Raw genomic sequence first — 24427 nt, 5'->3', positions numbered from 1 at the left:
AAGGGAAGGTAAGAAGGGAGGGGCCTCTGGCCTTTGGCTTCAGGCCGCCTCTCTTGTGCCATGGCTCAGAAATGGCAATCTGTGATCCTGCCTCAGCCCAAGAAATCCAAACGGGCTCCTGCCCCAAAGCTGGAGAACACGTCAGCCTCTCAGGAAGGAGAAAAAAAACAGCAAGAAGTAATTGAACATATTGATGAAGTATAAAATGAAATAGACAGACTTACTGAACAAGCCAGCGAGGAAAATTTGAAATTAGAACAAAAATATAACAAACTCCACCAACTGTGTTTGTTCTTGTTTTCAGAAGAGGTCAGAATTGATTGCCAGAATCCCAGATTTGGGGCAACAACATTGGTCAATCATCCCCAAGTGTCCGCACTGCCTGAAGAGGAGGACAAGGAGGCTCTGCATTATCTTACCAGAGTTGAAGTGACAGAATTTGAAGACATTAAATCAAGTTACAGAATAGATTTTTATTTTGATGAAAATCCTAACTTTGAAAATAAAGTTCTCTCCAAAGGACTTCACCTAAATAAGAGTAGTGACCCATCTTCAAAGTCCACCAAAATCAAATGGAAATCCAGAAAGGATTTAACAACGCACTCAAGTCAAACGGAGAGTAAAGGCAACAGGAAGTGACATCACGAAGAGCCAGAGAGCTTCTCACTGACTATTCTGACCCAGGTGCAGATGAGTCAGGAGAGGTCATCAAAGATGTGTGGCCAAATCCCTTTCAGTACCACTTGGTTCCTGATATGGATGGGGATGAACCAGGAAAGGCGGAAGACGGTGATGATGAAGAAGAAGGAGGAGGAGGAGGAGGAGGAGGAGGAGAAGAGGAGGAGGAGGAGGAGGAGGAGGAGAAGGAGGAGGGGGGAGGAAGGTTGGAAAGTGTTGATGAAGGTGATGAGGATGAAGGTGAAGAAGATGAAGACGATGAAAGGAAGAAAAGGAGGATGAAGGCAAGGGTGACTAACACTGAAGACCAGTGGAATCCAACCTTCGCTTTTTATTTTCTTTCTATTTTTTTTCTTCAGTCCTTGGGAGTAAGTTGCAGTCAGTCAGTCATCCCCAACCCCCAACTTCCTGTGCTAAGTCGCCCTGTTTTGAGGTCTCTCTTAACACCATGATTCTCAACTTGAGCAAATATAACAGGAAAAGAATCTCCACTTTTCTGTTCTGAATTCATTTTTATCCTTTCTTTTTATTTTATTTATTTTATTTATTTTATTTATTTTATTAATTTGTTCTTGTTACATCTCAATGGTTATCCCATCCCTTGTATTCTCCCGTTCCTCCCTCCCTCCCATTTTCCCCTTATTCCCCTCCCCTATGACTGTTCCTGAGGGGGACTTCCTCCTCCTGTATATGCTCATAGGGTATCAAGTCTGGAATACTACTCAGCTATTAAAAACAAGGAATTCCTGAAATTTGTGGATAAATGGATTGAGCTAGAAATGATCATAATGAGTGAGTTAACCCAGAAGCAGAAAGACTCAAATGGTATATACTCACTTATATATGCATACTAGCCCAAGGGGCGTGTCCCACGAAAGCCTTCACTTACCAGGAAACTGGGATGGAGGGGAGGACATCTCAATGGGACTCTAGATGAGAAGCATGTGAGAATAGCAAAGCAGAAGGATCCAGAGGGTCCTAGAAACCTACAAGTAGAACATTATGATAGGCAGATTTGGGCCCAGGGATCCCACTCAAACTAAGGCACCAGCCAAGGACAATACAGGCTGTAAACTTTAAACCCCTACCCAGATCTAGCCAAAGGGCAGACCATTCTCCACAGTTGAGTGGAGAGTGGGATATGACTTTCTCACGTACTATGGTGCCTCATATTTGACCATGTCCCCTGGAGGGGGAGACCTGGCGCCACTCAGAGGAAGGATAGCATTTATATCCTTTCTTGTCTCAAAAATTGTGGATTCAATGCCAGCAGCATGCTCCGCAGGGAAAAAAGAGAAGCCCGCCAATTCCCGTTGTTTCAGATGGATGCTGGAGTGTGTTGGGCCCCTGTGTAGTAATGCACAGAAATCTTCTCTGTATATTGGGCTCAGAGATTACATGGTGTCTTTATGTGAATACAGACAGTTGGCATTTACCAACATGTATCTGTCTACTTTCTCTTGTTTAATTAAAAAGAGAAAAGAAAAAAGAAAAGGGGGATATAGAAGGTCAGCAAAGGGTGAGTTTGAGGTGTTGGGGGGGGGCGCTAAATGGGCATTTTCACAACATGGCTTCTCCTTTGGCATGTTTAATTGTAATATTTACCAGACATCCTTGCAGTTTACGGTGACACTTTTAAAATAAAATTCTCTCCTAACGATGACTTGAGCCCTGCCATTCAATGGGAGAATCAGCAGAGTCTGTAGAGTTTTATTGGGAGTTGACATTCTCTGTTGTAACTTTATTTTAACTAATTTACTTATTTATTTATTTTTGGTTTCCATTGGAAGGAAAAAGATACTCATCTTAAATGTTGAAGTGTACACGTTGCCATGTTACATTAAAACCAGTGTGTACACCAATGACCCACTGCTTCTCTGTCAGAACAGATGCTCAATATGACTTTCGAAGTTTGACCTGTATAATGACATCATGTCAAACTTTGTCTCCCTAACTTGTTGTTTTGTTTTTGTTTTTGTTTGCTTTTTGTTTGTTTTTTGTTTTGTTTTGTTTTTTGGATATGCACTTTTCAGGATGACATTTGGGCTATGCAGACTGAGTTAAAGGGATTTGAATCCTGTCTTAATGTCTCCATAACTGAGTGGTGTGGGTGCACTTTGCTGTCAGGGGTTTGTATTCTTGATTTTTATCTCAATTTGGCATTTTTTTTAAAAAATGGGCCTTTAGTTACCTGAACATTACAACAGCACTTGCTCCCACTGTGTCACTGACCTATTGCTCTAATGTCATCTGTATGAAGAAAAGCTGCTGGCATGTCTTCATCGTCGATATGAACTGGCCAAGAAGGTGAGCTTTCAGAGTAAGCAGTCTGTGAGGTGATCGAGAGTATTCCATCCCAGGTACGTGGCAGAAGCTCTCAGATGTGACTCTGAATCTAGGTGGATGAAATGCTCCCTCTGCTCAGCGTCTTTGTGCAGTGAACAGTGTTTGGGAAGCTACCTGATACATGACATTTTTAATGCTGTAAAGTAGAGCTAAAATTAAATGCCATTTTTCAGAGAAGACTCATGGACAGCCTGGCCAAATTCAAAGTTTTTTTTTTTATCTAGAAAACTTTATAAATGGAACTACTCCATCAATAGGCAAAGTGTAGCCAAAATCTGTCTAGATGCATAGTGTGGAATTTCTGCACAGGACTCTGTTTAGTAAAGACATCATTGCATACATGAGGAATCTTGCTCCAATAAAAGAATGTAAAGATAAAAAACAAGAAACAAAACAACAACAACAAAAAACAAGCTCTTGATTGCTCAGCTGTCTCTTCAGCCACCGCTGCACTTGATATTTATTAATTAACTGGTAGAATAGGGTTTTTCTTCACTAGAATAAAAAGAAACACAAGCTGGCATTTGTTCCTTTCCCTTTCAAAAACATGTATACTACTAAAAAGAACATTCTGAGGCCCTATCACCCTAAACTCACAAGATCTCCTCTTTTAAAAAAAAATCAAACTATTTTATTTGTAATTTCACATTTGCTCTTAAGGTTCAATGGCATTCATGTAATCCTAAGAAGTAGAAATGAAATAAGGAATCTTAAACCCATCAACACACCCCGTTACAGGTCTGAAATTAATATGTGCCAATGTATGTGTCTATACCAGCAGTGCACGAGAACAGCACCAGCATCTGTGTACCAATTACTTCATGTTCCTGTATCATTTGATATTCAGCCCCTGAGGAAGATGCTACTACATCCCCATTGGCAGAAGAGAAAGCTGTTCCCAGTGAGGATTAAGAAAACCCAAGAAACAGTGGGGCCGAGACTAGAATCTACACATTTCTAACTTTACCTGCTATCAGATAACCAAAGCACTACACAGTACTGACTAAGTGCTAGTTTTCCTTGATATTGAAGGTTTCTGCAGGACAAAAAAAAAAGAGTAATAATTTATAGCATCACTCAGCTGACATCTAACACATAGTAACTCCGGTCATTCGGGTAGGGGAGAGTGGTCCCAATACCACTTGAAGACTCCATTCAAATGTATGAGTATTTTACTAAAGTAATTCCAGATACCGTAAGTCTACACATTCTTGAAAATTAAGACCGTATACACAGTGATGAAATAAGCCACCTTAATCAATTAATGTATCCAAGTTCCAAGCACAGCCTTTGCTGCAGAAAGCATATATACTAGACTAGACTAGACTAGACTAGACTAGACTAGACTAGACTAGACTAGATTCTATATGCTCTTTGAAACATAATAAGAAGTAAGCCTGGGCGTGGCCACCAAGGTGAGAGGAAATGAGTTTCAGAGCTTTCTACACTTACTGCTGACTGGCTAGTACGTTTCTCTCCAATCTGAGTAAATTGCACCCATTCTTCAAAGCTCGGAGTAATTAGGACCCCATCAGTCATGTCTTCTCCAACCAACACACGCACGCGTGTGCACACACACACACACACACACACATACACACACGCTCACGCGTACGCTTGCATGCACATGTGCACACCTCATCTCCCTGTCGTAATCTCCGTCACACTATTTACAGCACTGTATGACGTCACAAAGGCAAGTTCTGACAGATTTGGGCATGTTGCTATTTGTCTAATGCCGCTCCAGCACCATCTAAGGATGAGGATAGAATTCACATCTGTCACTCACAGCTGCATCCTTATGCCTAACACTTAGTGGACGCTCACTAAAGACATTGAACGAAGGAACAAAAGGCATAATAAGACAGCCACCACAACTCTCCAGATTTTCCAGTCAATATGGCTGCAACTGTGGACGTGCTTGCCTGGTACACTGCTCAGCAAAGTCTTTACCCTGACTGGATTCTTAAACACAAGACACTATGAAACAGTGCCAAACATGCATTATCTCTAGCAAGGACCTCTGCATAGGATTCCTGCCTGTCTGCTCCTCTACCCCCATGGTGTGCTTTAACATGGTAAGAGTCTCAAAGACCTGTTTCTTTCATAAATAGTTTGTCTTACAGTCAAAGCCAGAGTTACATCTGCCCAGTCAACACCACCACCCAGGCCCTCTGTTGCATCCTTTATGGTTTTAGGAAAATGTGACGTTTCCTCCACAGGACACGTACTCAAGACTTGGTCTGCCAATATGGATACAGAAGTGGAAAGACACTGAGCTTGAGAGTTCTTTTAGCTAAAAGTACAGGATTAGAAGCCCCAGAATTAGGGGCTACCCACTCTTGAGAGTACTACAGCCTCAACTCCTCTTCTATAAAACAGGAGACGAAAATATCTCCCTCAGTCTATTGCTCCTATTTCACACAGTACGTCAGTCTTCTCCACCCTTAAGATAGAGACTTATTTAATCTCCATTTCACACTGTTGGTCGAGGCTGAATAAATGTTTGTCGGATCAATCAGAACAGATCATTGAATGTGCGTGTGGTCTATTTAGATGAATCCACCTTACCACACAGGGTGGGTTCCTCCAGAACTCTGCTTTGGAAACTAGCATTGCGTTTCTCCCTGTTGGACACTCTTGCAGTCTGAACATATAGAGTTATAAGTTACAAAGCAGCATTGAAGGTTCCCAAGAGTTATAGTGTATAGAAGCTGTAAGTTATCAACAGGAAGACTTGTAACTAGCTACTGGCACTCGGACCAAGCCCAGCAATGTAAAGCATGCTTGATCTAGATTCCAGCTGGGCACTTGCTAATCATTTTCATTTCTTTCTTTTTTTCTAAGAGTCAAAAAATGTAGTTTAGCCGAGTGTAGTGGTGCACGTCTTTAATCCCAGCACTCGGAAGGCAGAGGCAGGCGGATCTTTGTGAGTTCGAAGCCAGCCTGGTCTACAGCGTGAGTCCAGGACAGCCAAGGCTACACAGAGAAACCCTGTCTTGAAAACAAAAAAAAATGAAGTTTATTGGGCTCTCACACAAGAAGACAGAAGGCCCACAGCACCAAGGCGTGCTCATGATCGAGGCTGAAAGATGTGACAAGTGATGCTCACTTCATCAATACGCTTTCTTCTGTTTCTTCTTTTCATTTTCTTCTTTTGCCTTTTTGGCTTCAGCAGCATACTTCTCAATTTCTTCAGGATTTAGAACCTTGAAGGGGCTGATACCACCTCATGACAGCAAGTTCAATATTTTTTGCCACCTGACTGGACCACTTCCAGGAGTGCCTTGCTCACTAGTTTGATGGTCAGAACATCCATCTCGAGGGCATCATCAGTGTAGTTCTCCTCCAGCAATTCACTCACTGACTTGGCACCCAGCCTATAGCATTGGCCGTCCATTCAAGGTACGTGCCTGATAGAGTCTAGGGGTCCCATCAAAGTCAAAATCCACGAGAAGGGCAGAGATGCGCCCATTGCTTCAGACTAGCAATGTAGTGAGTAGTGTACTCCACAGTGACTGGGTCCTCCACAGTCAGCCAGTGTCTTCTGTTGATGACTATTCTTGCGTCAGCAGCGAGGCCTGCAAAGGCTATGTAGACATTATAGTCCAAAGCACAGGTCTTCTGCACTGTTCTTTCATCTTGTAGCTCGGCCACTGATTTTTTTTCCCACACCAAGAACAACGATATCCCTTCCTCAGACACCAACCTCGGTGTAGCCCTTCTTGACTACCTCCTGTGCGTACTCCACTCGAAAGAGGTGGCCATTGGCCGAGAAGACGGTGATGAAGCGACCCTAGCTCACTACTGCGCATGTGCGAGCTCAAGCCGCCATCTCATCCTCATTTTTTATTCTCCCCACAGCTGCATCTTACGGAGGTTCGAACGCTCCCAGGATAGCCGTAGGAAAATAACCACACAAGAGATTTCATCTTTGAGCTTCATAGTATTGTGCCAGCCACCAGCATTTTTAAAAGAATTTATTTAAAACGATAGACAATGATGAAGTTAAGAACGTTGTGCATTTTATCAAAACCAACATCTTACAAAGAAAATTATGCTAAACCCAGAAGAAATGAAAACTAAGAAAAGGCCATGTACACTGATCATCTGATCCCACTGAGTAAACAAGTATTAAAAAAAAATAAAACGTTTGCAAGAACAACTTAGGAGGGTTTATCAAGAATTACATGAAACAGGGCTGGAGAGATGGTTCAGAGGTTAAGAGCACTGTCTGCTCTTCCAAAGGTCCTGAGTTCAATTCCCAGCAACCACAACCACAACCATCTATAATGAAACTGGTGCCCTCTTCTAGTGTGAAGATATACACGCAGGCAGAACACTATATATATGTAATAAATAAATAAATCTTTTAAAAAAAGAATTACATGAAACAATACAGGAATTTTTTTTTCTTAGAGCAACTACCTAGAGCACTTTGGGCACTTACTAGGTAGGTTTTGAGTTACAAAACCATACCTAATATTTATCAGAGGCTTCCAAGTGCGTGGTGCTACACACTGTGTGAGCTTCATCTCACTTAGCCCTCACTACGACCCAGGGAGGTCGACACACTGTGTGAACTTCACCTCACTTAGCCCTCACTACGACCCAGGGAGGTCGACACACTGTGTGAACTTCACCTCACTTAGCCCTCACTATGAACCAGGGAGGTCGGGAACATCAGTATCTCCCTTTTATGGTTAAGGAAACAAAAGCTCAGACTGGTTAAGTCCTGAGCCCTCAGTGCAACTCTAAGCAGCTGCCCCAGTTTGCTTCTTTCCGGCTAACATGACTCTAAAAGCTGTTGTTCTCAACCTTCCTAATACTGCGACCCTTTAATAAAGTTCCTCACGTTGAGGTGGCCCTCTGACCATGAAATTCTTCTGTTGCTACTTTATAACTGTAATTTTGATACTTATGAATCCTAATGCAAACATCTGATATACAAGGATATATGATATACGATCCCTAGGGGGGGGTCACGACCCACAGGTTAAGAACCAGTGCTCTGTGGTTCTCAGCATTTCCGTGCTGCCGTGCTACCAATGTAGACCCCACCAACAGAGGAAGCAAAGCCTGTACAGCCTTGACATCATCTGAAAGGAAGTTATCCTGACCAGACAAAGACTCATAGATTGTCAGCAAGACAAATATAGCCTGAGCCCAGACAACCGAGACTCTGGCAAAATGTTCTCGCACTTGTCAATCTGGAGATAGCAGTGGAGGCGTGGCATCCTGATCATGGATGCTGCCCTTGGACTCCAGCTGGGCCATTACAACAGGGTAAACTTACATACCCGATGTTGTTTGCTAAGAGGATGGTTATCAGCAAAGTAGCCAACTAGTCTCAAAATTCTGTATTTCTGAAAATCTGATGGTTTCACTGAGGTCTCTCTAAAGCCAGTCACCTACCTCCTGCCTGGCATGACACAGAGGCAGCAAGCATCCTGTGTCTGGTTGACTTGCCATTTAAAAGAACAAAGAAAAAAAAACTAGGATATTTGGATATTTTCTGGAGACCAGAATGGTGATTAAATATGGCTAGGGGTGAAAGTACAAGGTAAGGAATGTATTTCACACTGTGTCTTGTACCGAACCTGACTTGACCCTCTTTTATTCCTGACCCTGCAATCAGTGGGAGGGTGAGCAGGCCCCTCTGACCTCTACAGGAACGGAAATTCTGTCTGAGTCTTGGGAAAACCTGTCACGCCTGGGCTTCCTCTGCCTCTGCTACAAGTTTTAAGGGCCTTCATTCTCTTGACGTGTGGCTTTAAGCAGCACCCCCAGGAAATAAAGCTGTTAACTTCAACGTTGCTCTCTGCGCTCACTCATGTTACTGACTCCCGTGGGAATCTGTCCCTCCTCCCCGCCTTGCTATGGCTCCCAGTCCCCAACCCTTTCCCACAAGTTCCCACACTCACTGAATGAGGAAGGTCAATCTGAACACATCTGTCCGCTTTCCAGAATGTCACAGAGGAGTAACAGCTGTTGGCCTCTGTTCCCAGCACATTATCTTGTTTGTCCCAAAAGCTGCTTGGATGAATTCCAGCTAATATATACGATCTCTGCTTCCTACGGAGAACTTAGGGCCAGGAGAGTGTGCTCCCTACACTTGCTTTAGTTTGGGCATAAATGCCATCTGATTTTAAGAACTGGATCTTGTTGTTAATTAATGATTATACTTATGACTAAAGTTTATTAAGTATTTGCTATATAGGTCAAAGCTAAAAACATCTCAAATTTTTAAGACTTAGATTTCCTAGAAAAAGCAGTACTCTTTTCTTCTTTTGTGGCCATGTTTAATTATCTTTACACACACACACACACACACACACACACACACACACACACAATGTTTTTATTAACTTCCCATATGTACACATGATGGAATTGAAATTGTGAGAGAATTGAAGAAGCTATTGGAAGCTCAGGAGGGTAAGTCAAGCATTTGCGTGCCAGCCTGACCTACACAATTAGTTTGTGGCCAGCCTGAGCTACAGAATGAGGCCCTATCTCACAAAGAAAGCACACGAGAGAACAAGAGAAGACCGTTAAGACCTAACACAAGGTCCAGATGGATCTATTCATCTGAGAGTGTACATAGAACACCCACAACACCCAGAACACCAACAGCACATAGAGTGTCGTTTACATGTTGCCTTGAGAAAAACAAAGTCCAGACTGCTTTTGTGCTCACAGAATATAGCTAAGCCGTACCCCAGGTGGATCAGACTTGGGGTGCCTGGCTCATCATTCTGTACGTTACAGACTCGGGATGGAGACTAGAAATACGGGGGAGAACCTCGTCCCCTCAGGAGTTGAGTCTCCTGCTGTTGCTCACAGTGTGCCATTTACTCACATTTGCTGGACCAAATCGTTAGAGGGCTCTTCTGGGAAAACTGCTGCCGTGTAGCTGACTTCTAAACAGAGCAAATAAGACTAGAAATGTCTAAAAGCCATCTTTAAAATGCATTCACTCACCCAACAGACTGCTACAGGCAACATCCAAGGAAGGCTCTGTGTCCCCAGAGCATTGAAGCCTTCCAAGGACTGTGGAAAAAGAAAGGGCTCGCCTTACCTGGAGAGGCCTGTGTGGGCAGGGTTGCCATGATGTGGTGAATAAAGCAGAGCTGCCCAGACCACAGTCGGGCGGGAACTTGCTTTTCAGGCACAGTATATACTACCAATAAGAGCCTCAAGCTGCCTGGCCTGCCTGTAGACCCACAAAGAGCTCAGGGAGGCAGCAGTGAAAAGATGCTGAGAAAGGCTTGGGCTATGGCAGGCTTGTCACCATGCGCCTCTGAACCGAGCTCAGTGAGGAAGCCTTGCAGTGTGGCACGGCACACACACCTGCTCTGCTGTCACAGATTTATAGAAGTCATCAGCATAATAGACCCAGGTTTTAAAACAGGCTTACTCTTTCATGTCAACTTCCTATGGTATGGTTGCTATCAGTTGCCATAAGCTCCGGGTCAAGCCGAACTGCAGAGAGCTCGGAGCGTGGGAAGGGGTTTAGGAGTAACATTCGGGAGTCTCCTATCCCCGGACCTGGACTCAGATCGGATTGCAAACTGCTCCTCCCCACCTGTCTCTTAAATCTTGGCATTTTTCCATTATTGAGGTCTAGAAAGGATAGTAAAATCACTGCCTTCTGCTTGCTAAGTCAGTTTTAAATCAAGTAAGAAAAGCTAAGGAGTCAGGCTGATGGGCAGAGAACGCGCACTGAGAAAAAACCTACTGGAGACCTATGAGGCCTGGGATGCCACGGGAAGCGCCTCAGAAATTCAGCACATTATCTCACAGCCACAGGCATCGCTGGGAAACCACAGGCATTGCCTCCAGGGATAGAGTCTCTACTGCGAAGCTAGCGTGTGTGGTACAGGAGAAAGTTGGTTCCCAACCGTGGAGACGAGATACAAGAAAGCCAGGGGGGGCATGTGAAATCAGAGGCGGCACTCTGTAAGAGCGAAGGGGAGATTTCAAATGGACAACAAAACTAAAGGCCTGAGAAGCTGATGGAAGGGTTGGGCTGGAGGGTAGAGGGGCCAGGTGGATGGGACGCGGACACAGATGGGGGGAGGGGAGGAGCAGTGAAAAGGAAGGAGAAGAAGTGACCCAGGACACAAGCCAATTTCTTAGTATTCGTTGTCCAGGAAAACAGAAGCTACAGACTAAGAAATATCGATCAGTCCTTTCTCCAGTTCACCCAATACTGTCTCAGAAATGACACCCGTGGGAGCTTTTAATCCATTTTATTGATGAAAAGGCCTAGGAAACAGCCACAAAGAACTCAGGCACACTTCTCCCAGCTCTGAGGTTGTGGTCTAGAGAATGCTGATGAATTCCTTAACTTGTTGTTCTTTGTTGTTAAATCACAGCTTCGGTATAAGCTACCACTAGGCCGGGTGTGTTGACAGGAGACTCATGATGGGAAACCAGCACTTGGAACCGTTATACTCCTGCAGGTCGTAAGTTCAAGGTCAGCCTGGGCTGCATAAGACCTGGTAGAAAGAAGGAAGAAAGCAAGGAAGGAAGGTTAACTCACACGGTGTGGTGGGTGATGGGTGAGTACTCTGTTTCCACGTTCAGTTCTTAGAGTCTTTGGTGATAGGACCAAACACTGCTTCGGTCTCTTCTCCCACCATCCAAAACACAGAAATAGAAGCATTTTCATTTCAGCAGAAAGAGTGAGAATAGAGCGTGCTTAACTCGGGGTGCCACCTCAGACATTCGGATAACCTCTCAAGCTTGCTACTGTCATTGTCTCTGCTGAGAAATTCAGACGTCCAAAAATAGCATCTGTGTGGTGGCTGAGCAGTGGGAAGTCGCAGACTGAATAGTGATTTGCACAGTGTCTTCAGATGTGGTCCCTAAGGACTCTGAGGCTACAGCCCAAGAGAACCGAGAGGGCTCAGGCTGGCTGCTGGACTTGGTCCAGGTCCTGGAGATCACAGCTTCATAAAATGATGCCTGTCCTTTTGTCCCATCACTACTTAGGGAACATTTATGGGGATGTATAATTTGTACCCAACATTATGGGCACAGTTTCTCAGATCTGTTTAATCTCTAAATCCCCCACTTTTTTCTAAGTCTTAGAAATCCTGTCTCTGAATTGGTCTACAAACTGGACAAAACGTGTATGATTTGTCTGGGCAGACAAGACAATTCCCAAGTGCTTCTTAGCCCGGTGCAGTGGCAGTACTCGAGGAGGCAGAGGTAGGAAGATCTCTGTTGGGTTCGAGGCCAGCCTGGTCCACAAAGTGAGTCTAGGACAGCCAGGGAGGGCTGTTACATGGAGAAACCCTGCCTCGAGATAAACAACACAAGTTCTTTGTGACTCTTCCTGTTTTGCCACCCAGACTGAAGTAATATATCATATGAAAGTGGATATGGAGATGAGATTTATTGAAAAGGAAACACTCCTATTGCATCCCTGTAATTGAGCCTGACTGTTCTTAATCTTTCTTGTGTCTATGACCTCTTTACTTATCTCAACATCTTTTGAAATATAGAATAAAATGCATATGTTTTCAAAATTAAAAACTCACCTAAACTGCTAAAACGGTTTTCAGCAACTGAGCATGGTGATGCAAACCTTCCCAGCACTCAGGAGGCAAACAGGCAAATCTATGAGTTCAAGGTCACCTTGGTCTACAAAGCGAGTTCCAGGACAGCCAGGCTACTCAGAGAACCTGTTTTGAAAACAAACAAACAAAAATAGAAACAAAACACAGTTTTCAAATGCTTGAGGGAAGGGTCAATGTTGTGGGGTTGATTTGGTGGGTGGGTGTGTGTGTGTATTGTGGGGGAATCAAACTTCAGGCCTTGTGAATAAGAAAGTACTTTAACATTGACCTACACCCCCAGACCCTTTTTCAGTTTTCTGATACAGGGTTTCACTGTATAGCCCAGTACAGCTGAGAATTCGCATGAGGCCTGCCTTAGCTTCCCATTAAAGGTGTATACCTCAACACCTGGCTTTAATTTTTTTCCAAAAGAATATTTTGCACTAAACATACTGTAGTAAAAAAAAATCTGTGATTTCTACTCATGACAAAGTCACAAGTTAAACTAAAATTACTGTGGTTCGTTGCCTAAATATATCATTGCAAGGTTAAATTTCAGTTAGAGAGGATGGTGAAAATGAAGATGCAATTTTCCTCCTAACCAATTTTATATAGACATCTAGCTAAAAAGCTCTGGATAAGACAGAACATCTGACAGCCATTAGCAGTTCATCTACCTACACATGGACCATAAACGCACACTCACGCACACACACCAAGCACTGTATCATCTGAGGTCTGGAATCTGAGCACATCTTAATGACACCCATGAGAGGGGACCCTTCCCAGATGGTTTCTATACTAAAAGATCACGAACAGACAGTGTAAATAACACTACACACTTCAGCCTCAGCATGCTCCTAACCACCCACTTCCAAATGCTGGCTGAATGTGGATGGCAGCCCCCGCCATGGTTTTGATGCTCAAGCCAGAATCACAAGCTGCACCCAGTTCACTCGCCTGGTACTTGTTTTTTCTCGAATTTTAGATTAAGTGCAACTTTCTGTTCTGACCACTATTACTCAGCTGAGATCTTAAATCCATGGTGGGAGGACCTCACTCAAGCTCAGAGCTCTTTTTATGTCTGTCTGTTTATTTTTCATTGGTGTGTATGCGCGCGCACGCCATGTGTGGGGAGTGTGCACGGAGGCCAGAAGAGAGTGCTGGATCCTTTGGAACTGATGTGGCAATCAGTGGTTGCTAGGAGATTCATTCTTCAGTAGTGTAGCCACTGTTAAGTTTACCATGCTCCGGTGAATACATCCACCCCATGCTCAGGAAAGCATCCTAATTAGACTCAATAAGTCACACCATCTGCCCTCCAAAAAACAAACCAAGTGACATACTTAGAAGAAAAGCGGTGACCCAGTCACCTGTGAGCCACCCAGTGTGAGTACTGGAAACTGAACTCAGGTCCTCTGTAAGAATGACGCCTATCACCAGCCAAGGACAATACAGGCGGTAAACCTTAAACCCCTACCCAGATCTAGCCAATGGACGGAACACTCTCCACAGTAGAGTGGAGAGTGGGATATTACTTTCTCACATACTCTGGTGCCTCACCTTTGACCATGTCCCCTGGAGGGGGAGACCTGGTGGCACTCAGAGGAAGGACAGCAGGTTACCAAGAAGAGACTTGATACCCTATGATCATATAGAGGGGGAGGTAATCCCCCTCAGGAACAGTCATAGGGGAGGGGAGTAAGGGGAAAATGGGAGGGAGGGAAGAATGGGAGGATACAAGGGAGGGGATAACCATTGAGATGTAACAAGAATAAATTAATAAAGGAAAAAAAATTTAAAAAAAAAAGAATGACGCCTATAATCCCAGCAGGCAGAGGCAGGTGGGTCTCTGTGAGTTCAAGGCCAGCCTGGTCCCCAAGAGAGTGCAGGACAGCTAAGGCTATAAAACAACAGCAAAGAATGACGTTCACTCTCAACCACTGAACACCTCTCCAGCCCAAACAATTCTTGCTCTAGATATGGATATGAAGCCCCAACCTCTCCTACACATTCAACATGGACTTTTACATATTGTGTTGTGTGAACAGATCTACACATTCTTGGAGGACTTCTGCCAGTTAGAACACACTCACGCATGCATGCACACACAAACACACACACACACGCGCGCATGTGCCCCCTAACATTGTGTTTCCTTTGGCTTGGCCCTCTAAAACACCAATCCTTTTTTAGCCCTCATGAGCTCCCTCCACTGTGCTCTTCCTTTCCACTGTCCCCAAGGCTTGTGTCTTCTCCAGCTGCCACTTCCTCCATGATGACTGACTGAACGCTGTAAGCTGAAATAAGTCCTTTATTCCAAACGTCGGTTTTGGCCACGGTGTTTGTCCTACTTACGGTTTCTGTTGCTTGAAGGAACGTGTGACCATGGCAACTTATAAAGGAAAACATGTCATTGCAACTGGCTTACAGTCTCTAGAGGTTTGGTCCCTTACCATCACTGCGGGAAGCATGGCAGCATGCAGGCAGACATGGCATTGGAGATGGAGCTGAGAGTTCTATGTCTTGATGCCAAGGCAGCCGGAGACTGTGTTGAGCTTTTGAGATCTCAAGCCTGCTCCAGGTGACCCACCTCCTTCCAACAAAGCCACACCTACTCCAGCAAGGTCACGCCTCCTAATATTACCACTCCCTATGGACCTAAGGGGGCCACTTTTAGTCAAAACTACCACAGTGTTTATTACAGCAACTGGAAGCAAACCAGGACGTTCGCAGTCACCCATCACACCCTCTCCCACCTCCTGCCCATTTCTCCTGGATCTCTCCTTCCCATCCAGCCTCTCTCTTCTTTTCATGTATGTCACTTGGTTTGTTTTTTGGAGGGTAGAGGGTGTGTCTAATTGAGTCTAATTAGGGTGGCTTTCACGAGCATGGGATGGGTGTATTTACTGGAGCATGGTAAACTTAACAGTGGCTACAGCACTGAAGAATATGAGTCTCCCTTTTCTGGAAACCATTGACTGCCAATAATTCCTCAGGAATGGGCGGGGGAGGAGGCTCATGATATAATGTGATAAGCCCTAACCATGTTCAGGTCTTTATGCACGTAACCACAAGTGCTTAACTCATGGGTGTAATAGCCGTGTCACATTCACAAGACAGCATTTTATTCTTTCTTGCCCCCACCCCAACCCCTCCCCACTAACACTTCTGCAAGGGTCCCTCATGCTTGGAGAGAGTAGCCTAGATGTCCCATTTAGAGACAAGCAGTCAAAAGTCACTTACTCCCAGTGCTTGAACTACTTTTGAGTCTCTGCATTAGCCATTGCTCACTGAAAAGAGAAGCTTCTCTGACCAGGGCTGAGAGCAGGACCAATCCGTAGGTAGAAACATAGATATTTAGAGGCAGCTTGACAGCGTTATCCATCTCACAGCTGTAGGCTACCTCTAGACCTCCTCCAAGCCTTGGGCTTTCAACCAAGTTTACAGTACCAGGCATTAGTTACCTCCTGTGAAAAGAGCATCAAGTCCAAGCAAGAAACAGTTGGTTACCACTGTATCGGCCATGCCACTATTGCACCAGTAGCTACCTCTTGCCCTGACATTCATTTTTATCACCTTGCAAATTTTCATGTATTCCCTACTGAGGTTCATCTTTCACAATGAGTATAATTTATAATTATTTTGTGGGTTATGTTTATCCTCTTCTAGAGGCTAAATTTCTTATGAGCAGGAACCATGCCTGATCTATTCACTTCTGCATACCAGCATCAATGCATGCCTGCACCTACTAGACACTCAACAAAAATCTGGTAATTACTGGCCATTCTCTATTATAATATGGAGCCCTATGAACTATAGTGCATACTCTAAGTCCCCACAGCAAATCAGTCAAGGAAGATAAGCAGAATGAAGTATATCAGGCAGGGTATATCTAAGGTCATCCCTCTAGTATATGGACCAGAAGTGGAATCCTATTTAATTTAGCTTGATGGCCTGTTACTTGTTGGCCCGACTGCCACTCAAGATGCTGTGCCAACATCTCACGAGGTGGAGGTAATCCTGAGCTACTTCTCTGACTCCTGGAAGGATGGCTAGAGGAAGCACAGTGTTACTCAACCTCTGAGTTCATGAAGTTTGTTGCGTGAGTCAATTTATAGTCCAGGCTAGCAAGGTGACCTTTCAGCCCGAGTTGTAGTACCAGGACAGGCCAGAATGTAGGTAGAAATCTCCTGAGTGGAATCCACTTCCTTGGCAAGCCATTCATTCATACAAAAGTGGTTAATCAGATCACTATAGACCCTTTACTATAGGCTGGGAAGAGAACAGCAAATGAAACACCTCAAGTGGCTCAAGGCAGACGAGTATAAGGTAAGCTACTCCTTCCAAACTAGTGAGAATGTTATACTCTAGCTCATATAGAATTATCTTTCTGAAACATCTATATATTATAGAAATGAGCCCACTTTATAGGTGCGCCCACAGAAGAATGAATGAGACTGCACAGCCTTTTTTTCTGACATCTTAGTGAGGCTACAGTGGTTGTCGCCAGTCTCCTAGCTTTGCCATGCTGCCCAAGGACGACAAGAAGAAGAAAGATGCTGGAAAGCCGGCCCAAAAAAGACAAAGACCCAGTAAATAAGTCTCGTGGCAAAGCCAAAAAGAAATGGTCCAAAGGCAAAGATCTGGACAACCTTAACAATTTAGTCCTGTTTGACAAAGCCACATACGACAAACTCTGCAAGGAAGTTCCCAACTATAAGCTTATTACTCCAGCTGTGGTCTCTGAGAGACTGAAGATCCGAGGCTCCTTGGCCAGGGCAGCCCTTCAGGAGCTGCTTAGTAAAGGACTTACCAAGCTGGTTTCAAAGCACAGAGCCCAAGTAATTTACACAAGAAACACAAAGGGTGGAGATGCCCCAGCTGCTGGTGAAGATGCATAAGCAGGCTAAATCAGCTGTGCATTTGGGAAAATAAAACTTTATTAAATAAAAAAAAATGTATGTGCACAATCACATTTGTTGTCTCTCATGAGATCCTGAAAGTATAAAAAAGAAAAAATGAACCTCTCTCACACAGACATATGAACCAGACTTCACCATTTAATACAATGACTGTCCCTTTAAGGGATGTCTGGAGTCACTGCCCCGCCCAACCCCATAAGCACAATGGAACATTTTCCTTAAGATTACCTCACTCCTGCTGACCCACACAGGAAATAATTATTTTGGTAGTCTCCCATAAACAGTAAAATATACTTGCTTGAAAAATAAGCTCTTTGACCCCATAAAGTCAGTGGCTTCAGGAACATATGAAACCAAGTATCCTTCCAAATCCAACAATTTTGTACGTAAATGGTGCCTTATTCTTGAATTGTGGGTTCCCAGATCCAGGCTGCACTTGAGAGTTCTGCCAAAATGCCACCACAGACAGTGGTTTCCTTGTGTTCCTGCCTAAAGAAGAATGTAGCATCAAAGAAAAATTATATTTCTTTCCTAAGATAGAATTTGGAAATTCAACAGATGTCTCAGCAACAGATTCAAACACTGTAGCCAGGGCTGAGAAATCAGCCCTGCTCTCTCACACAGCCATTCTAGGGCGGGCCAAGGAAATGCAGCAACATTTAAAGGAGTGGCAATTTGGAACAGAATTTTTGAATCTAGGTAGAAAAAAATCAGAATCTCTAACCCTCCTATGGCATCCCTCTCTTTCATGTTAGAATCCCCAAAATCTAAAGAGAGCCATGAAAAGTCCAAACAAACTGTCTGTGAGAGAAGTCAGGCTGCCTGTGGGAAACAGAAGAGTTGGAGCCATAAAGCCATGTTCCCAATTGGAGCTGACACTAACTACTGAACTCTCAAGCCACTACCTTGGGATAAAAACTTGCCGGGAATAAGCTGACAGGACCCCCAAATTGATAGGAGATAAAGGCAATGGGTGTGGTTTCCTATCTCGTTCAACAGCCTGCAACCAAGCAGCTCAAAATGTCAACTCCAGTGCCAGGAACTCGGATACCTTCCATCAAGTGGCTACAATCTTCTCTTCCAGGTCACAACCCGGAAACTGCAGCATTTCTGCCTGTTTCCTACCCACCAAAGCTTTGTCACGTGGCCAGCATAGCTTCATGGTTGCTCCTATCTGCATACTCACAATTCTGTGACTGTACACTGAAAGAAAATCCATGCTAGGAGACAGCCAGAAGTTGGCCATGCTTGTAAGTTTTCAGATTATTTCATTTAATGATGGACAAGCTATCAGAAGACACAGGCTCTTGTCTTACAAAGCTACTGTAGTACCCATCTCTCCCTGTGCTAGTTGGCTACACTGATACACTAAGGAGTGAAATGTCCTAAGAACAGAGCTGCAGTCCTTGTGCACAATTGTGTGGTAACACCTGGCCAGATGTATAAGCAAGCTCTCTTCCCACCTCTGGTCCTGTAGACCTTAGAGTCTACTTGGATGACCACAAAACCCAGCTATTGACCCCAAGTCTATGAGGGTGACCTTGATTTGTTTTGTCTTCCTCTATCCACACATAAAACGAGGATCAGAGGATCAGAGACTTGACACCCAGGCAGCTTCAACTATGAAAAGAAAGGAGAACTTCTCTAGACATCAAAAGAAGGTAAGCTAGTGCAAGAAAGGACTCACAGGTCAACTTGGAACTTCTCTGAGAGCTTCTGGGATTGTTTCAAGAAAGAGTTTATGTACAGAGAAGGCTTAGGAGTGACTGGGCCAGTTCTCTTCTTGTGTCATTTTGGAGTGAAACTTGCTCACTTCTAAAGGTATAGAAAGTTCTTGTTCACGCTACTGAGGGGATTCAGACCAGCTGTATCGGGGGCTGTGGCTTAATTTTCTGTTCTGACCCCTCGGGGCAGTCCAAAAGGCATGTCCCATGAAATTCTTCACTTACCAGGAGATTGGGATAGATGTGAGGACATCCTACTGGGACTCTAGGTAAGAGAAATATAGGAGATGGGGAAATAGAAGGACCCAGAGGGTCCTAGAAACATACAAGAAGAACATCGTAACTGGTGGATTGGGGCCCAGGGGGGTCTGCTCAAACTATTGCACTAACCAAGGACAATACAAGTAGTAAACATTGAACCCCTACTCTGATCTACCCAATGGACAGGATGTTCTCCACAGTTATGTGGAGAGCTGGGACTGACTCTTACATGAACTCTGGTGCCCTATATTTGACCACTTCCCCATCTTGGGGAGGCTTGGTGGTACTTAGAGAAAGGATAATCAGGCTACCAAGATGAGACTTGATAGCCTATGACCATACAGTTGGTGGGGAGGTCCCCCTGGGTCTTAGTCCTAGGGGAGGAGAATAGGGTGAAAATGGGATGGAGGGAGGAATGGGAGGGTACAAGTGATGGGATAACAATTGAGTTGTAATCTGAATAAATTAATAAAATTTAAATTAAAAAGAAAACTCCCAACAGGGGCTTCCCACCGATTTCCATTCACTAAGGAGGAATGGAAGAAGGCTCCGGTGCTCACTGGATTAGAATCCCACCTGGTGTTTACACCAGACTACAGGATGTGCTTAGCATCCGGGCGGGCGTGAATAGGCCATGGCTTGGCGGCAGTGCACAGCACCTGCTCACAGTGTCCACTCTGGCCAAATAAACTAATGATACTCTGAAATGAAATAATATATGAATCAAATATATGGCTGCTCAGTAGTTCAAAGATAGATGGAGAGACAGAGCAGCAGTGGAAACGACACTGAAACAAGTTCTTCCCAGAGGGATGAGACAGAGAGGTAAGTTTCCTTCTGAGCAATTAGCAGAAATCCTGATATACTACTACAAAATCATTACTGTCATGGCAAAAAAAAAGTATTTGAGTTAAGAAGTATTAATAAACAACCTTTACTCAACACAGACCTACAAAGCACAGAAATGTGAAGACTGGACCAGTCATGTGAAGATTTAGCCAGCCTGGTGTTTGTTTTTATACAGCACTTTTATTATGACATGTAAATGCAGATAATACGCAAAAATGCCATAGAACCTTAACAATATTTTAATTACAAAACTATTCCAGACTCCAACCTAGGTCTCTAGTCAGGAAACATTAGCACATCCTTTTCCTGTTTCTGCCTTCTCCAAAAAGCTGGAACAAAACTCTTGGCGGAGCTCCAGGGTGTCAGGAAGAAATTATTTTAAGTGTTGTTCTGTATGAGGCCGGCCACAGGGCAACGTGAGTTGACCTCCATAGCTGAAGCTCTGCCTGAGTAATAACAACGCATGCCCTAAGAAGACCCTGCTGTGCTCGTTTCTGGCAGTGGGCAAGGGAATTTGTACAAATGGCTGACTCTCAGATCTGCTCAGTCACTCCTTCTGGCCCGTCCAGCCCTCCATTAGCACTTACCTCATTCATTACACTGTAATTACTTGTTCACAGGCCTGTCTCCGGGACATAGGAAAGAGTTAAGAACACTAGCTCCGGAGCCAAACTGTCTAGATTTGAATTCTATCTCTACAGCTAACTAGTTTTTGTGACTCTGAGCAAGTCCCTCGTCTTTGCCAAGCTTCTGTTTTACCAGCTGCAAAGCCGAGTTAATAATAGGTCACTAGAGTGTCAGCTGTGAAGACCTCATGACAAATGAATGAAAAACACCCCCTTCCTTAAAGAACATCTTCAGCGACTGTTAGTGTTATCTCTTAGAGTAAGATTTCCCATCCTGGTATACCTAACTCCTGAAAGCATGAGAAACTGAGAGATAGACAGTGTTCTCAGCTTGCCTGCTACAATGTGGTAGTGGAGCTTCTCCCCTTGGTGATGTCATGAAGGATAACTAGGCACAGATGCCCCAGTTCCAGCCATCTTCCTCTTGGCAAGAGATGCCCTCATAGGATGCAGTCCAAGCCCTACACACCCAGCTTTGTCTTAATTGGGCAGACCCACACTTTTCCTCCCCAACAGAAAACCAACATTCTCTGCTTTCTTCGTGAGCTGCCTCTTTCATGTGCTTTGTTTCTGGGTCTTGGTGGGAAAGGTATGAATTCTGGGTCCTGCTGGTAGATTTCGCAGGCCCTCGTACTAATATCTTCCCTGAAACCTAAACAAACCAATCATAAGCAGGATAGTTTGACCTCTCCACCTGTCACTCAGCGTGTCATTTCTCAACACGATCTATTCATTGCACCGTCTCTAAAATTCTAAATGTGGCTTTTTTTTTTTAACCCAGATGGTAGCACACACTTGCAATCCCAGCAGTGTGGGGACTGAGGCAGGAGGATCACAAGTTCAAAGCCATCCTGAACTGCCTGTCAACATCCTAGTCTTTAAAAAAAAATAATAAGTGCAAGTTTCTAATTTATTTAAGGAAGTGTTCCATCTGGGAGGAACTGAAAGGTAAACCTTTGAAGGACTGAGGAGTTGAAGAGACCGTGATTGACTTGCTCTCACCACTTTGGACAATAGGGCCCGGACTCTCTTGGACCTTTTGCCTTCCAACAGAATCCCATCCATTACATGAGACTCTGTGGGCAGGAAGAAGGAGCCCTAAGTGTTTGTTGTGTCTACCCTCCCCTGACTGAGTAGGCTTGGCGGTTCCACTAACCCTCCACATAGCCCTGCTCCGGTTGTATGGCCCTCTCCACAGATACATGTCTTGCTGGGTTCTCCATTTGTGCCCACTTTGCCCTCAAGTCTAAGAGCAGGAACAGCTTCCCAGCATTGCTAAGTCTCCTTGGTCTTCTAATACCCTTGTTGGTTCTATTGACCCTTTCCACACTCCTGAAAAAATGTCCCTTTGCTAAAATCTCTTTAAGGATACTGGGCATGGCTGGCTTGTGCCCGTACTAATGGTACATGGGCAAGAGGCAGGAGTATCACTATAAATTCAAATTCAAGGCTAACCTCATATATATATATACTGAGTTCTGAGCCAGCCAGGGTTATATATCAAGTCATTTTTTTTTAAACCCACAAAATTTAAAGTTAAAAATAAAGTCTTTTCATGGAGAACTCATCATTTGACTACTAGAGCCCTCACAGAAATAAGTGATTAGATTCAACAGGAAGACTACTCGAGAGAGAAACACTGGACCTTCACAGTCTGATGTCACTGAAAATTGCCCAAAACAGAATGATTTGTATTCTCGTTCTACCCTGCTCTTGTCTGCTGACAGCTTGACTATCGGTGTTGTTCTGCTTACACACACACACACACACACACACCAGAGAGAGAGAGAGAGAGACCCTGATCAATTCTCCACTCCACCCCACACACACCTACACTCAGCTACTTGTGATGGTTCAATATCTCTTTTCAAATCAATAAATGACAGGAAGTGGAAAGTCAAAGAAAGGGAAGTAGGAGTGACAAAATTAACTGTTTTTTAGTTCAGTCGGGGAGGGAATTGCACATTTGATAAAGTGGCATTCTAATACAGACAGCACTGAGATCAACACACAAAGATAAAAGATCTGAAGTTCTCAAGACACGAACTTCTGAGAATACTGCCTCGGAGTGAACGTAGATACAAACTCAGTTGTTTTCTTTCTTTCAAGTTCCATCTTCCCTCTCAAATTTTAATGAGTTTGACTCTTAATCCGTATTCACAAATGTAGGCACAAATTTCTCACAGCCTAAAACTTGATGTGAGAATGACTTCTTGCTTGGATAGCGTCAGTAAAGATTAGCCCATTGAGAAATCGCTAAAGACAGCAGTCAAATGATAATTAATTTTCTACAACTAGTAAATGACCAAAAAAAAAAAAAAAGAAAGAAAGAAAATGCCCTTAGTTCAACACCTAGACCTTCACAGCGTGCAGCTGCCCCACCTCAGGAACTCATTGACAAGGCAGCGTGCTTTCTTCCTACCCCTGGCCTTTGTGCACTCTGTGACCCACAGTCAGGTTGAAATGCTGTCCCCTGTTCTTTCCTTTTATCGCAGTCTGACTTTTCAGCCATCCAAACTCAGCTGTAACCACCCCCACACTTTTCAATCATGGCATTATATAATGAACAGTCTCTGTCCTCCGAGCACTTGTGTCACTCACTGATTTGCTGCTCGGTAAACTGCGTTTTTTGAGCCATTCCGCAGTCTCCCTCCAACCCTTTCATAATGAAACACCATGACCAAAGGGGAGAAAAGGGTTTATTTTGCTTACTCTTCCAGATCACAGTCCACCATCTTCGAAGACAGCCAGAGCAGGAACTCAAAACAGGGCAGAAACCTGGAGGCAGGAGCTGACGCTGACGCAGAGGCCGTGGAGGAGTGCTGCTTACTGCCTTGCTCAGCCTGCTTTACTCCTACAATGGGCTGGGCCTTCCCCTGTCAATCACTAATTAATAAAATAACCTTACAGGCTCGCCTACAGCCCAATGTTATGAAGGCATTTTCTCAGTTGAGGTGCCCTCTTCTCAGATGACACTAGCTTGTGGGAAGTTGACATAAAACAAGCCAGCGCACTTTTGCTGGGGCCACTCCTCGTGGCTTTAATATCCTTTCAACAGCCTGATCGCTTATGTTCTTTCTGTCAAACCTCTTTAATGGCCTTTGCAGAGTAGCAGACAACCAGACCCTTTGTCATTTTCATTAACTGGACTCCCTTCATAATCTTCATCTCAAGCATTGCAAGTTCTGCGGTTGCAAACCCCCCCATATCTCAGATTCCTCGGTTACCCCAGTGCACTTCAGTTAACTAAACCTGTGTTCTCGGTTTCTTATACAACTTAAGGTCCAGTGGTCATCACTATACTCAACTACCCTGTATGTCTTTAATTCTCTCTGTTTTCTCTGCTTCTTTTCTAATCTTGTGGTATAACTCCAAGTTTATCTAAACCCGAAGTTCTAAGCGGTCCATGCCTGTATCTGAATATGGCCAAGAACATTGCAAAACATTCC

The 24427-nt window shown here is 44.1% G+C and overlaps 1 protein-coding gene, 1 long non-coding RNA gene and 3 pseudogenes across 5 annotated transcripts in view; 2 read left to right on the top strand and 3 right to left on the bottom strand.

The window, feature by feature from the left end:
* Window positions 1-10186, bottom strand: part of CD28 (CD28 molecule) — a 43419-nt gene extending 33233 nt beyond the window's left edge. The window contains exon 1 of the mRNA XM_084779127.1: window positions 10106-10186. Within this exon, the coding sequence (XP_084635253.1) occupies window positions 10106-10136 (31 nt within the window). The 5' untranslated portion in view covers window positions 10137-10186. The remainder of the gene's footprint in view (window positions 1-10105) is intronic.
* Window positions 61-976, top strand: LOC311596036 (protein SET-like; annotated as a pseudogene). The gene has a single exon. The product of its transcript is annotated as a protein SET-like (transcript).
* On the bottom strand, window positions 6137-6956 carry LOC311595765 (proteasome subunit alpha type-7-like; annotated as a pseudogene). The gene is made up of 2 exons: window positions 6900-6956; window positions 6137-6820 (listed from the first exon to the last, which is right to left on the bottom strand). The product of its transcript is annotated as a proteasome subunit alpha type-7-like (transcript).
* A 1115-nt stretch (window positions 10187-11301) lies between the features above and the next one.
* LOC311595741 lies at window positions 11302-23777 on the bottom strand. The gene is made up of 3 exons (XR_014778561.1): window positions 23691-23777; window positions 12576-12719; window positions 11302-11528 (listed from the first exon to the last, which is right to left on the bottom strand). It is a non-coding gene; the product is annotated as an uncharacterized lncRNA (long non-coding RNA).
* Window positions 17107-17553, top strand: LOC311595815 (small ribosomal subunit protein eS25-like; annotated as a pseudogene). Its single transcript has one exon. The product of its transcript is annotated as a small ribosomal subunit protein eS25-like (transcript).
* Window positions 23778-24427: the final 650 nt, after the last annotated feature.

Source organism: Acomys minous (genome assembly GCF_964271855.1).
Source record: "Acomys minous genome assembly, chromosome: 4".
Lineage (NCBI taxonomy): Eukaryota > Metazoa > Chordata > Mammalia > Rodentia > Muridae > Acomys > Acomys minous.
This window is presented reverse-complemented; position numbering and strand designations above follow the sequence as displayed.